This window comes from Nelumbo nucifera, chromosome 2 (genome assembly GCF_055504915.1).
Source record: "Nelumbo nucifera cultivar China Antique chromosome 2, China Antique-T2T, whole genome shotgun sequence".
NCBI lineage: Eukaryota > Viridiplantae > Streptophyta > Magnoliopsida > Proteales > Nelumbonaceae > Nelumbo > Nelumbo nucifera.
Genome location: NC_142650.1, coordinates 37,684,653 through 37,700,014, shown reverse-complemented (window position 1 = coordinate 37,700,014; position 15,362 = coordinate 37,684,653). Strand labels below are relative to the sequence as shown.

Below are 15,362 nucleotides of genomic sequence, written 5' to 3'. Positions count from 1 at the left end.
ATTTAAAGTTTGTATTTTTATAAAAATACATCTTGTTTTTCATATCTATTTTTGTTTAATATGATAAATATATAATAGTAGAGTTGTACAAATTTTTTGTGTTTTATAGATTTTTTATTTCTTTCTATTTTTTGCATTTTAAAATATAATTATGAAATCATGTGTTGACCTGTTTAAGTTGAAAGACAAAAGAAAGATCTAATTTTTTGGCATGTTTAAAATTTTTATTCCATTTTCATAATTAATTCTACAAATAATCTTGTTTATCACATTTATTTTGTTTAATATGATAAATTTATAATATTTTACATATGTCAAAAGTTTCTATACTTTTATTTATTTTGTATTTATTTTTATTATTTAATCATTGGTTTACCCATTTTATCCAAATGATTGGACCATTATGCATTGGATTTGTACTTGGTTTTGTCTATCAACTCCATTGACGAAATTTGTGATAAATATATATATTTAAGACATTAGGATAGAAACTCCAATCCCTAATATTATGTTTGGTTTAAAGGAAAAGATAGGGAAAAGAAGGGAAGGATAAGGAAACCTATACAAGTTTTGTAAAGATTTCCTTACCTTCCTTTACCTACTTTTTTCTTCAAACCAAACACAACCTTTCTAAGTATAACCAGTTAGGTTATATCCTGACCCATTGACAGCTCCTGTGAAATCAGATTGTTAAAAAACCATCTGATGATAAGGGCTCGTTTGGCTATGGGAGAGGTAATTGGGTGGCTGGTAGACCTATTCATGGGTCGGGTGGTCTGATGGGCCGGCCCGGCCCTTGGATGGGCTTGAATACTCAAATGAACCAGTGGGCTTAACCCCGGGCCAAAAAGCCCGACCCACAATAAATTCGAGCCGGGCTCGGGATTTGCCAAAATAGCCCGACCCGGCCCGACCTATAGACTAAACTTAAAAAACCCTAACTCCCTAAGCCGAACCTCTCTTCTCTTTCACCTCTTTCACCTGTTTCCCCTTAGTCGAACCTCTCTTCTCTTCAGTCTTCACATCTTCCTCAGTCCTCACACTCTCAGGTAGCCACACAACCGGCGAGGCGACGAACATTCACCGGCGCAACAACTCTGACGGTGAGTCCTCTCTCTCTCTCTCTCTCTCTTTCTCTCTCTTTCTTTCTCTCTCTCGTTTTTCTTCTCACTTCTCTTTCAAATCTTAGACACCGGCGAGGCGGCGAATATAGGCACCGGCAGCGGCGGCGAGTTCTCTCTCTCTCTCTCTCTTTCTTAGACGCGAACTGACACACTTTTCACTGTTAAAATCGCAACTCACAGTCACCACAAAACTTAGCTCCGGCGAACACAATCACCATCGGGCTTCGGGCTCGGGCCCAAGTTGTAGGTCCGTTGGTCGGGCCGGGCTCAGGCTCGGGCCTAACAAATTTCTATTCATGAAGAGTATAAGCCCGGCCCGACCCGACACGGCCCGGCCCGGCCCATGAACAGGTCTAGTGACCAGTTCCCGGTTGGCAATCATACGTTGCTTTACACACAAAGCTGCCGTTAAAAGTCATTTTTTACTCTCATCCGATTTCTGGAAGTAACACGGGATGGTGGAAGAATTGGAGCATTCGAACTGAGGCCAAACGGAGGCAAGAGCCGAAACCCCAATTCCAGCATTCAGCTAGAGCTTGATTAATGGCGTTCGAAATTCCAACTTCTCTAATCCGCGAAGTGCAAATCGCACTGCGTAACCAGGCTGGTCTCTCCTCTTACGATCCAGACGATCCGTCGCTTCCTGGAATACCTTCGCTCGAAGACTTAATTGCTGAGTTCGATCCCTCACCTCCATATCTCCAATGCAAGCAATGCCGAGGAAGACTCCTCAGGGGTCTTGAATCAATGGTTTGCGTCTTCTGTGGCGCCCAACAGAGAAGGGACCTCCCTCCTGAGCCCATCTCCTTCAAAAATACCTTTGCGTGCAGATGGCTACTCGAATCTCTGGACTTGGATGGATCTGTGAGTGATTTTTCTCTTCTTGTTCGCTTCAATGGCAACGAAACTTCATTGATTTGAAGAAATCTGTAACCATTATTCTTTTATGTTTTTCGTTTTCTTGTTTGGAACTGTTATTGTGTGAATTTGTTTATCTCTAACCACTCATGGCAACACTGTCGCTATCATCACTGATTCAACTCCACTACGCTCGTCAAAAGGTCAGCTATGGTCTTCTCAGTGTAATCGTCTGTCAGATGCTCAAGTTAAATACTTGTATCATTTAGTGAGAGCCCATTTTGGAACTCCAGTTAGGGTTTTATTCCATTTCTCACTAATTCGCGAGGATCGGGGAATAGTTGTACATTGCCATAAATAAAATCCGAGGAAAATTAGGTTCAAGTGGAAATTCTGTGTTCTGTTTCCTTTGGTCTATTTGGCACCAATTGCAGTTTTTTTTTTCTTTCCCTAGTCAGTTTTTTTCCTTATTTTTTCTTTTTCTTCCTTTCCTTTTGATTTCTTCTTTCCCCCCTTCTGGAGTGGGGGATGGGTGCTAGGAGTAGGAATTTTCATTTACTAATTGATGTTTTTTTTCATCCCATCCCCCTTATTTTTTAGAGCTTTCTGTTCTTACGTTACATTTACCCTTTTGCTAACAAACTAATGATTTTAAATGCATGTAGCTGGGATTGGCTTTAATAGTCGATGCTCAAGAAGCATATTTATGTTTGTTTTGTTAGGTTACAAGCACTTATTGAAGATCATAAATTTTGAAAATCTAGAGTTCTAAATTTTGAGAATAATAGGCATAACTATTTTTCAGGAGGCTGTCAATTTAGCATCTGGAGAAAATGATTCAAATAAAGGCCAGAATGCACAATCAGACGAGTTGGTTTTATCTGACCTGTTAGATATTGAACTAAATTGGCCTTCTGAGCCTCAGAGAACTGAGAGTGGCCTTACAGGCAAGTCACCAAGTGAGAATAAAGTCTTTTTGAACTTGGCAGGAGTGGACCTGGATAATTTTTTCTCTGGAGCAAAGGAAGGGACTGATCTTAGTAGATTAAGGGAACCAGTAGTAGCCAACAAACAGATAGAAAGTACAGAAGGTCAGGCATTCACTGGTCAGGGAGATCTTAATTTGTTCAAGAATGTCGGAAATTCCAGTATATCAGTGAATTCAGTTATTACTGAAGGTGATACAGGAGATCAATTTTCAGATTGGGAAGCCGAGTTTCAATCTGCTAGTTCTGGTACTCTTCCAGTGGACACCAAATCATTTGACCCTTTTCCAGTATCATCTGCAATTGATTTTTCTAGCTCTATGGAGGTTTCCTTTGGCATGGCGACAGATTTGAAGAGTAAAGTTAACAGAACAGACAATGATGTAAAACCAAATGAAGGTCCAGTTCCTCTACCTTCCATAGATAATAACTGGATTCAAGATGATCTATGGAGTACTCCCAATGTTAGAGTATCTAGCAACAATGAGCAGTTTGAAGTAAACAATAAACCTTGTGATGCTGAACAAAAGGTTGTGTCAAATGGTCTTTCATTTATGAGTGATAATTGGATACAAGATGATCTATGGAAAGGCAGCCACATTGAAGCACCTAAGAATGAGAAAATGAATGAAGATGATGATTGGCAAGATTTTACAGGCTCAGGAAATATGACTTATTCTTTTCCGAATTCTTCGAAACAGACTGCTAGTATAACAGTGCAATCTGATGAGCAGGCTTCGCAAACGAACTTAATGGGCTTAAGTAATAGCTTTCATGAAATGGATTTAAGGGGTTTTCCACCAAATTTATTTTCAGGAGTGTCAAGCACTGGAAATAGTTCTATGCATGTGAATAATGTGCAGTTAGAAGCTTCCATTTCAGACAGGTATTTATATTCATGCTGCCTATTACTTTTTAGCAATGTAACTTTATGGTTTTAATCTTTCACTTTGTTTCTGATGTAATGTTTTGCATTTTCATGAAAAACGTCTCAATGAAGAACATTTATTTTCACCTAATTGATTAAAATAAAGTCTAGTTGATTAATTCGGTCCTTCTTTTAACGTGTTACTTTAATTGGCCTTTTCTGTTTCTTTAATTAACCATTGTGAGCTGAAATAAACTTTTCTTTTTTTTATGCTTCACGATATTACCCAAATTAACTAGTTTATAATATGCTTAAAAAAAACTTCATGCAAGTTGGGTATAGAATTCCCGTACATGGTGGTTTTCAATAGTAGGATGTCATGCCTTTCTTTGAAATTGATTAATATGTTTTCCATTTGCTGTTGTTAAGTGTCTTAGGCAGTCACACTACCTTTGATTGTTTCAATTGACAAGAACTTGTTAATATCTAAGTTGTAGGTGTTACTTCTTGGCTATTGGAGTAAGCTGGATTTAGCATGGGCTATTTTTGGTTTCTTATGAATTTTTTTTTTTTTGATCAATAACACTTTCATTAATTCATCATTAGAAAATTTACAAGTGGAAGACAAACACACTTATCTTCCAAGAGCCACTGAGAGATTCAAGAAAGGAAAAAAGAAAAAAGACAAAAGACACTAATGTTACACCTTAGCCCAAAACAGTGAATCCCTTTCTGCCCCTTGTTTAGCTAAACTGCCAGCTAGGGAATTAGCCGATCTTTTAATCCAACATGTCTTAACTTCCATCTCCCGCACCAGCCACTTGAATTTCCTCCTCTCATTATTGTACTTCCATAAACCATTTTGATCTTTAGTCAGCCACCCTATCACCACCTCTGAATCCCCTTCAATTATGAGTTTCTTGATGTTCAATTCCTTAGCTTTCCGGACTCCTTCGACTCCTTCCATAACTGCAAAGATCTCAGCTCTAAGGGAGTCACTCACTCTAATTAGGCCTGAGAACATAGCATAGATGACCCCATTTTCATCCCTAAAAACACCCCCAATCCCCGATTGTCCCGGGTTTCCCCTACTACACCCATCAAAGTTTAATTTCAAGAATCCACTAGGTGGGGGGGTCCAAGCCACACTCATTATTGACTTGGTCTGCGTGCAATTTGCAATTTCACCCCACTTCCTCAACATGTCATCCACAGTGTAATCTGTGAATAGTTCCAAAGATTTCAGCCACTGTACCACCCTAATATGTATGATAGCCCTCAGATCTGCTGCTCCTCTCTGAGTTTTTGAGAGTATCCTGGAGTTTTTTTCTTCCCATAGTTCCAACATACTGCAGCCCTTATTCCTCTCCACATTGTCCTTCTCCTTTTTATCCGCCACCTGAAAAAGGAAGGGGAGAAAAGGCCCTACAAGTCTGATGGGGGATTCTAGCTGCATCCAAATAAGGAGAAAGCCCAACCCCAAATTGACCTCGCAAAGTGGCAAGACGCCAGTAGGTGAAAACCAGTCTCCCCATCCGCTTTACACAGAACACACCACTGAGGTGACAAGCAAGTATTGGGTCTCTTCTTTTATAGTAGATCACTAGTGTTGATTCTTTCTAGATAGGCTTCCCAACAAAAACTACCAACCCTAGGGGGTATTGCTCTGCACCAAACCTCACCAACAGGGAAAGGGGTAAAGGTAGGAATGGTGGACTGACTTAAGACTTTGAAGAACGAAGCACAAGAGAAAGTGCCATTGGGGGTAGGTGTCCAAATTCTAGAATCCGCCCTAGTGGGGTCTAAGACAACGTTATCAAGAAGTACAATAAGGCTCGAAATACTGTTGAAGTTTGAGTCCCTCAAATCCCTTCTTAGACCCAAGTTCCACCCAATCTCAGAAGTGGAAGAGGACGGGGTGGTGAAAGACGAGATCGACTCAATTTTCAAATCAGAAAGAGCATACAAAGACGGAAACTGATCCTTTAGAGGGGCGCTCCCCACCCAGGTTTGTTCCCAAAATTTTATGGAGTTACCGGAATTCAAGTCATACCTGATATTAGGGAAGAAAACTGGTAGCAGGTCATGAATGGCTTTCCAAGGAGAATTGCTTGTGGTCTTAGCTCTGATTCCAACGTCCCATCCATTGTGCTCCAGCCCATGTATACTTGCCACTATTCTAGCCCATAGCTTCTCCTTCTCCATAGGAAATCTCCACAACCACTTCCCCAATAGAGTCATATTCCTTCTCCTAATACTCCCAAGCCCCAAACCACCACACGACTTACTCCTACACACTATCTCCCAGCTAACTTTATGATTCATCTTCTCCTCTCCCGGCTCCCATAGGAAATCTCTCATTAGCTTCTCTAATCTGTTGGCAATTTTCATTGGGATTTTAAATACCGACATGAGAAAGATGGGTAAGTTAGCCAGCGTGGCCTTAATTAGTGTAATTCTCCCACCAAGAGAGAGGTAGTTCTTTTTCCAGGATACCAATCTTTTTCCAAACCTTTCCATCACCGGGTTCCAAAAACTCTCTCTCATGGGATTATCACCTAATGGCATCCCTAAGTAGTTCAAAGGCCACCCCGAAACTTCACACCCCAGCACTTCAGCACGCTCCCTGATCTCTCCCTCCTCCAAATTCACCCCCACTACACAGCTTTTCCCAAGGTTAACCTTCAAATTGGACATTTGCTCAAACAGTTGTATCACCGACTTCAAGTTCTTGATATACCTCACATTACTGCCTTCACAAAACAGAATCGTGTCATCAGCAAACTGTAAGTGAGTGAGGAGGGTTTCCACCCTCCCAACTCTCCAGCCTCTAATGAGCCCCCTAGAATCTGCTCTGTGAATCAGTTTCCCCAAAATCTCCGCAATTAAAATGAACAAGAAAGGAGAAAGGGGGTCTCCTTGTCTTATACCCCTACTGGCTTGAAAGAAATCTACCACTGTCCCATTCACTAGCATTGAATAATGACAATTCCGGACACAACCCATTATCCACTTACACCATCTAGCCCCAAACCCAAATTTAGTCAAAACTTTCCTCAAGAAATCCTAGTCCACCAAGTCATAAGCCTTTTCCAAGTCCAGCTTACAGACCACTCCCTTCTTCTTATCCCTCTTAAAGTTCTCCACACTCTCATTAGCAATTAAAATCAGATCTGTAATTTGTCTTCCACTCACAAAAGCTCCTTGATAGTGTGCAATGATATCTGGCAGTACCTTTTTTAGCCTCAAAGACAACACTTTTACAATGATCTTATACAAGCTATTAACCAAGTTAATTGGCCTAAAATCCTTCGGGTGTGATGCATCTTTCTTTTTTGGAATTAAGGCTATAAATGTAGAGTTCACACCTGGATTGACAATTCTTCTCTTGAAAAACTCCTCAAACACCCGCAAGAGATCATCTTTCAAGATATCCCAACAGTCCTAATAAAAAGCCATTGTGAATCCATCCGACCCTGGAGCTTTTGTTCTATCCATAGAAAACACAGCCTCCTTAATCTCTTCTAGATTAGAGCTTCTTTCCAACCTTCTCCTGTTCTCCACCCCTACATCTGGCCAATCCAAACCTTTTACTCACACCCTTCTACTCACAGGCCTTCTTAGAATAGATTTGAAGTGCTCCACACAGGCCCTGGCAATCTTTTCTTGTTGCACTAACTCAACTCCATCTACTACCAATTTGGAAATAAAGTTCTTCCTTCTCCTGCCATATGCTAGAGAGTGGAAATACCTAGTGTTTCTGTCTCCCTCTTGCAACCATTTACACCGAGATTTTTGCCTCCAGCTAATTTCCTCCTTGTGCAGGCAGTCCTCTAACTGTCTTCTCAAGTCTCTCCTGAGATCATTGTCTTCCTCTCCAAATTCTCCCCTTTCCTCTTTAGAGTCAAGGCTTTCAATCTTATCCATCATGTCTCCCTTTCTTTATTCTATCCTCCCAAACTCCATCAAATTCCACTCCTTGATTCTTGCTTTCAAGAATTGTAGTTTCTTATGGAATCTCATCCCCTCCCATTCCACCAGCGAGTTACACTCATGCCACCACTCCCTCACTTTGTTAGTAAACCCTGGATGAAGTAACCACATATTTTCAAATCTAAAGGGGGTAGGACCTCCACATCTTCTTTCCTCCTTACATAACACTATGGGCCAGTGATCTGAGGTCACCCTCGGGAGAGCTCCAGAAGCCAAGGTTCCCCAATGTTCTTCCCAATCCAAAGAGAACAGGAATCTATCTAGCTTAGAGCAAATGGGTCTAGATTGGAGATTTGACCATGTAAATGTCTTATGTGCTAGGGGAATCTCTTTAAGCTCAAAGGCATCCACAAAACTGTTAAACTTCCTCATGCTTATTGTCACCCTCTGGTTAACCTTATTGGACTCCTCCGAGAATCTGATCACATTGAAATCCCCACCCATGCACCAAGGCCCATCCCACAACCCTCTAACATCAGCCAGTTCCTCTCACAACTCCTTTCTCTCTCTGTAGTCATTCGGTCCGTAAACATTTGTGAGCACTCACATGTAATCATCCTCTTGTTGCTTAAACTTTATGGACACCGAGTACTTTCCGATCAACTCCTCCAGACCTTCAACCCCATCCCTCTTCCACGTTGTTACAATCCCCCCGGAAGCACCCCATGATGGAGCAGCCACCTAGCTAATCCCCCTGGCTTTTCATACACTCCTTGCCCACTTGTCATTAAACTCCATTCTCTTAGACTCTTGCAACAGCACAATGTCTGGGTCATACCGTCTTATTACCTCTTTTATTGTTGCTCTCTTCTTTGCACTCCCAATTCCCTTCACATTCCAACTAAGAATCTCCATTCCGCTTCTTTTTTTTTAAAACCCCTTGCCACCTACCCACTACTTTCCCCCTTTCCTTCTATCACCTTTTACCCCGAGCTTCTTGTCTTCTTCTACATCTCTCTTCAATCTCTCTACTTCACTCAATTTCCTCTTCTTTGTTATGATCTGCTTCTTCCTCTTCTGTAAGCTTTCTTTCAACTCATTCAAATCTTCCAGCCTACAACCCAACTTCCCTACAAATTCTGCTATCGTGTCTTCTCTCACCGAGTCCTCCACCCCTACCCTTCCTACAGAATCCTCTCCATCTCTGTCCACCTGCCCTTCCTTCCTCTCCTCTGGTCCCACCTCTGATCTTTTCTCTCCATCCTTCCTCCCTCCTTCCTTGCTCTCTCCCCGAAATCCTCTTCATCTCTACCCTCATTCCTTTCCCTCCTCTCCACTAGCCCCTCCCCTCTTCCTTCCTCCCCTTCCCTTCTCCAGATCAATTTCCTTTCCACTTCCTTAAACACTCTTTCAATGATTTCCCACACTTTTTCACTCCTATACCTTTCTTCCCGCACCTTCCCACATTCCTTCCTTCCCCTCTCCCCCTCCTCGGAGAGCCCACTTGCTACCTCGGCTGCATATTCATGGGCTATAAGACACAGAACAGAAACGGAATCTGGAACCAAAGACATAGGAGACACATTAATAGCACAAAACGAAATCACATGGTTACCTGGGACTGATGGACAAGCTAGAAAAGGACTGCTCCCGGCCTCCCTCTCTTGTTCTAGAGGTTGGTAAACATTTATCTCCCTGAGTTGGTTGGGAAGTACTTCTGTCCTTTGGTCAACCTGGTGATCTTTCCACTCTACCCCTGGTTCACCCCTAGATGGCATGTTCCTGCTTTGCTTCCGGTTCTCCCGGTTTGCCCCTTCTGATAATCCTTGCACACTCTGTGGTCTTGGGGATGAGTTAAGCCGATTGCAATCTTCACCCTGAAATAAGCTTGCAATATTCCACCCATCCATGTCACCTCCAGCACAACTACCTTCGTCGTTTACACTGCCCACGCTAGTGCCATCAACCGAAAGGTCCTCCAATTCATCATCGCCTTCACTGCACTGCACCTAGCCTTCAATCTTCTCTTCCTTCTCTTCAGTTCTTCCCCTAGCGAAACTTGGCTTCGGCCTCTCTAAGGAGCGTCGCAGGGGGCTAAGCTCCTTCAGACTTCGCCGTGAGACCCACTGTAAAGCCCGCTTCTTCTCTGGTTTCTGGCGCTGCGCGCATTCCCCCCCTGTCTCGCGACTGGGGACGATGATAGACCGTTAACGTTGTCTATCTTAGTCGAAACCTCAGTTACGTGATTCATTAAAGGCTCACACGCCTTTTTAACATACTGGGTCGGGCCCGCTGACCTGTTTGGGCCTTTAATAACACCACTAACAGTCCGCATGGGCTTTGGCTTTGGCCCGAACTTAAACACCCGCGAGCTCACGTGACTTTTAAGAAGGTCATGCACGTCTAACCCCGGGCTCGGTTTGGTTTTATCAGGTCTAGGTTCGGTTCTTCCTTGAACCAACCCCTTTTCCTTGTTCAAAAAGGTCAAATTGGCACTGATTACAACCTGTGCAAAGGACTTGCCACCCTCCAGACTGTTCACTGCTTCCACACGTGAAAATTCCACCCTTTGAATGCTACCCTTTTGTTTCTCCAGCATTTGTTTTTCCATTTTAGTGAAAGTGCTTTTCTTGTTTGAATCCTCCGACCCTTTCTTGCCACACATTTCTTCTTCTTCAACCTTCTCATCTCCCTCCCTACGAGCCTCTTTCTAGAGCACCGATTCAATGGATGAAGCCAGCCACACTGAGTAACATTGTCCTTCAACTAGCACCTCTATTTTCCGAGGAATCTCCTCAGGTTTTACTCCATTCAATAAAATGGAAGCTGAACAAAGGTCTCCCCAAAAGGCACCTCCTAGTGATTCTCCACACATCAAAGCAATGGCTTCAGCAGTTTCTTGCTTCCACAAGTGAAAGGGAAGACCTAAGAGACATACCAGCACTCCATCTTCAACAAAGAAATCTTTGGAGTTTGATCCTGGACACCATCTTGATACTGTGAAATTTCCAAGTTTAGCTTGGATATTTAATGCCTCAACTTCTACTCTATTCTCAAGCAGATCCAGCAAAGGCTTGTCCTTCTCAAAAGGTGTTAAAATAAACGTGCTCTTCAACTTTAAACTTGCTGTTAACAGATCTGCAACTTTCCTCCAATCTAGAATGTGAGCTGAAGCTTTAACTATCAGTTTACTTTCTCAATCACCTCTCTGTATGTTTACTCTCATTCTGTATTTACCTGCCCCAGCTATCACTAAAAGAGTCTCTTGCTTATTATTATTGCTCACCAAACTATTAGAACTGCTTATCCTCCTTTTTACTGTTACTTCTCTTTTAGCACCCAAGCGTTGCAGCAGTTCACATAAGGCACCATGAACTGCCTTCCAGTCCTGACTCTTCCTTCCTTCTGGGAAGCAGACCATCTGCTTTCTACCCTTGCCAAAAAATTCTGTCAAAGAGATAAAATAACCTTTAAGGTTTCTCTTACACTCTACAACAAACCTTCTTCCAGTTTCTGAGAGAAGCTCTTTCCAACTATTTTGTTTGCCTTTGTTACTTGCACCTTCCACAAACTCCTTGAACCCTTCAATTACCCCCAAACCTTCTAACAGCACCATCCCTCTCTTTGCTTCCCTGATTTTCAAGCTCAACTGACCATTTAATCTCAGTTCCTCAAATAGGAGCTCCTTGGATTCAATCTTCAAAGCTTTTTTCCAACGGCCTACCTCCACAAATTCTCCCATCTTCAATCTTCAAAGCTGTTAACAGATCTCCAGTCCCAGAACATTCTCTCCCTCACAGTCCCTCACATCACGCCTCCACAAACCTATGCTGATTTCCTCCTTTCTTGTACTTTTATATTCTTTCAAACACGTCTTACCTTACATCTCTTGATCTTTTTTCTTAATTCAATTCTTTGAACTCCTTGCGGACAGCATGCCAGGAAGAAATGTTTCCTTTTATTCAACAGATAAGGAACTGAAGCTCTGGACTTATCAAAAACCCTAGCATTCTTCTCCTTCCATATACACCAGGATACTGCCACTGGAATCAAAACCTGTAGAACTCTCCCCTCCCCTACTTTGCCAAATTGTCAACCACAGAATTGGCTGATCTCCTTTGGTTTCTTATGAATTAATAATAAGAAATGATTGTAGTTGATATGAAATCTAATAATACATTTTGTATCTGGAAATACATTTTGGAGTTATTCTTAAGACTCAAAGTTGCACCCTTTTTTTATCAAGTTGTAATGCTACTAGTGAAACAAAGAAACCAAAGCCAGGATCTTAGAAAGAGTCTGAAAAAGTAGAGAAACAACATAGAAAAGCTTGGAAAAAGCAGAAGGCAACCATGATACCATGCTTATGCCTGTAAAGAAGTGTCCTGGTACAACAAAAGTCTTCTTTTTTTTCATTTTTTTTTGGCTCCATAGAGCTACAAAACAGGGGGTAGCCCATAATCCCCCTAACCCTGGTGCAAGTGGGATTTGATCCCAAGTCTCTGCTACAACCAGCCAAAGACCTTACTAACCGGCTAGTTGGCACCTTACAACAAAAGTCTTCTCACACCTCCCTGGCTAGCCTATTAACAGCTGAGTTGGAAAATCTCATGGTTCAGTGGAGCGAGGAATTCAACTTCAAAGACAGGGTTTTTGCTTTTCCAGTAAATAAAATTTCTTTACAACAAGTTACAATTTGGGATTCATTCTCTATTATTAGCATCATCTAAGCCATGGTCAAATACAATATAAGACCCTGGAGGAGGGGTGCAATCTCTGTTCTATCTGAATTACCCTCTCAAATAGGACTGGAATGTGCAAGTTCACTTTGACTTTGCATAGATCACTTTCTCAAAGTTACATTTACTACTACCTTGCCTATTTATTCAATCGTTGTACATTTGCAAGGAACAAAATAGAATAATTTTTTATGGGGTGCTCCAGCAATCTCATAGTCATATATGTTGCAAGGGATGTACATGGACCATCTAGCTATTGCTAGGGATTGGGGTGGCTGGGAGGGTGGGGGAGAGGTATAAAATGAACAAGCAATGAGTTTGTTATATGGGTGAGATTTTTTTTTTTTTTTTTTAATTAGTGTTGTAGAAAAGGGTTTGCCTTTTGCCATAACCTATACAGTTTTGTTTTTTTTTTCGATCCGCCCCTCCTTGAATCTTACAAGTAAACTAGGAAAGAAAAGCCTGAATCACAACTGTGCCCGAAACAATTCTTCCCTATTTACCCCTTGCTTGGCTAACACATCTGACAAAGTATTTGCTGATCTCCCCACCCACTGTACAGTTTTGTTACGTATTATCTATAACACATTTCTCATTTTATTACTTAAAATAATGAAAGCTGGTCAGGTCTTATGATGCCTGTCTAGTTCCCATTCAGAGTGAATTATACTTGTTTTGATGAATTAATTTGACAGGGCCGGATTGGATTTCTTGATGGTTCCCTTAGTGCCTGTCCCTTTCCTCTTTATTCTATTTTTTGGTGATTATGTTGACTGCAAAACGATGTTCAATCAATATTTCAATTTTACTCCCTGATATATAAAACTCAAGCTCATTATAATATTTACAGATGGCAGAAACTTGTCTGTGGGCTACAGGACCCATAGGGTCATCTAGAGCTTCATAGCTTGCCACCTCTCACATTTGAGATCTAGACAACCATCTAATGGATCTCATAATGGAGATCTACTGAGAATCTGAGATGAATATCAAATTGAAGTATGATTTGGATCATCTTCTATTCACACTGATTTTTGTAGACACCATCAGGTGAGATACATCATGAAGTAGACCTATTTCCTCTGCATACATGATGTGGCAAGTTATGATAGCACAAAACTCAACTCAACTATGAGTCCCCTTTCCCCAAAATGAGAGAACCCCTTATGATAAACCTCTGTCATATGCTCTGCAAAAGAAACCTCTCTGATATCTTCTGCTATGTAATTACAGGTTTGCAGATGTGGGTGGCCAAACTGAATGGAATCCCAACAAAGCAGCTAATGGAGATGAAAGTCATGAGACAAACATACAGTCAGAGACAGCTGACCCTGATGTAGAGATGTTAATTTCACAGATGCATGATCTCTCCTTTATGCTTGAAAGCAATCTTTCAATTCCCAAAAATGTGCATGGTTTTGATTCAGTTTTGTGAAACTAGACCTGGTTTGTTGAGTGATATTGGTGCAATTTCTGTTGTCCATCTGCAAAGTAACCATTATCTATTCTGTATACGCCAATGTTTAAATAGCAGTACAGGTTATAGCATTCTGTTATAGTCACTGCTACTAATGTTTTGGTCACATGGCAAAAAGAATTTTCTAAAAGTTGAAAAAGCAGGCTCATACCATCATATGAATCATGTTAGTTAATGGATGATTATCTAATGCTTTTGAATGAACAGAAGATATTGCCAAACTGCAGCTATTGCAAGCATCATTCTTTGCTACTGGAGGAGATAAATCAGTTGGTTTTTCTGAACCAAGAGATGGGATCAGTTTTCTATTATAATTAAACAGAACTTCATGCATATCAAGAGACTATTTCCAGCTGCATGAGGTGTTCTTGCAGTAGTTTGGTTGCCCTCCATGGATTTTGGATCTCAAATCTCTACAGAATTAGCATCCTTTGCGTCCTGATCTTCGGTTAAATCCATAGGGTTCAATGAGGGTAAATATAACTACAAAAGGCACCCTCTGATTGTTTAATGGCTAGCAGGGATAACATTGTGAAAGCCCATCCCTTGGTATTAACGATAAAAAAAAATTTGGTATTTGGTAATAGGTCCAACTGATAACGTGTTTGACTTAATTATGTTTAAATTTCTGATCTCTACTTTATCCTCAAGATATCACCATTATTAATCTTCCTGGGTTATATAATCATCTCAATCTATGGTTCGACTTGGTTGTCTGTTATATATGATCCATTAAAATCCAAAAACTAATAAAAAATAAAAATAGTAGCTTACTGGAAACCTCTAGATGTGATTGATGCATCCTTTAATAAAAAACTCATAGGTGACGTTTGATAAATCTGAAATTTCAAATCTAAAAAGTTAAAAAGATGTTTTTTTGTGTCTCAAATCTGAAAAGAAGCATAGGTGTTTTTCTATTTTTAGAGGCTCTAAATCTATAAGTTTGTTTGCACCGGATCAACCCTTTACCATATGAAATTATTAATTTGTGTTGAATCAATTTGCATTATCTCATAAAAATAATTTTCAACCTCAAAATAATATTGAAACAATACAAATAATAAATAATAAATTAATAATTAATAATTAATAAATGAAGCAATTAAAATTAAAAAAATAATTAATGACTATAAAAACATTAAAATAATTAATAATTAATAATAATAATAATATAATTAACAATAATAATAATAATTAAAAATATAATTAACAATAATAATAATAATATAATTAATGACTATAAAAACATTAAAATAATTATTATTATTGTTATTATTATATACCGAACCGCCGCTGCTACAAGTTGTAGTGCCGGTGGTGGGAAGAGAGGGGAGAGAGAGAGAGAGAGAGAGAGAGAGAGAGAGAGAGAGGTATTTT

General features: G+C 40.5%; 1 protein-coding gene across 1 annotated transcript; it reads left to right on the top strand.

Moving 5' to 3' along the window:
• Positions 1–1,549: 1,549 nt before the first annotated feature.
• LOC104599096 (uncharacterized) lies at positions 1,550–14,124 on the top strand. Its single transcript, XM_010261470.3, has 3 exons — positions 1,550–1,988; positions 2,788–3,854; positions 13,742–14,124. Exons 1-3 carry the CDS (start codon positions 1,668–1,670, stop codon positions 13,941–13,943), a joined length of 1,590 nt encoding a protein of 529 aa, XP_010259772.1. The 5' UTR covers positions 1,550–1,667; the 3' UTR covers positions 13,944–14,124.
• The last annotated feature ends 1,238 nt before the right edge of the window (positions 14,125–15,362 follow it).

Coding starts and splice junctions, on each gene's coding strand:
- LOC104599096 (XM_010261470.3), top strand. CDS start 1,668: ATGGCGTTCGAAATTCCAACTTCTCTAATCCGCGAAGTGCAAATCGCA. Junction 1,989..2,787: donor CTCTGGACTTGGATGGATCT/GTGAGTGATTTT, acceptor ACTATTTTTCAG/GAGGCTGTCAATTTAGCATC. Junction 3,855..13,741: donor GAAGCTTCCATTTCAGACAG/GTATTTATATTC, acceptor ATGTAATTACAG/GTTTGCAGATGTGGGTGGCC.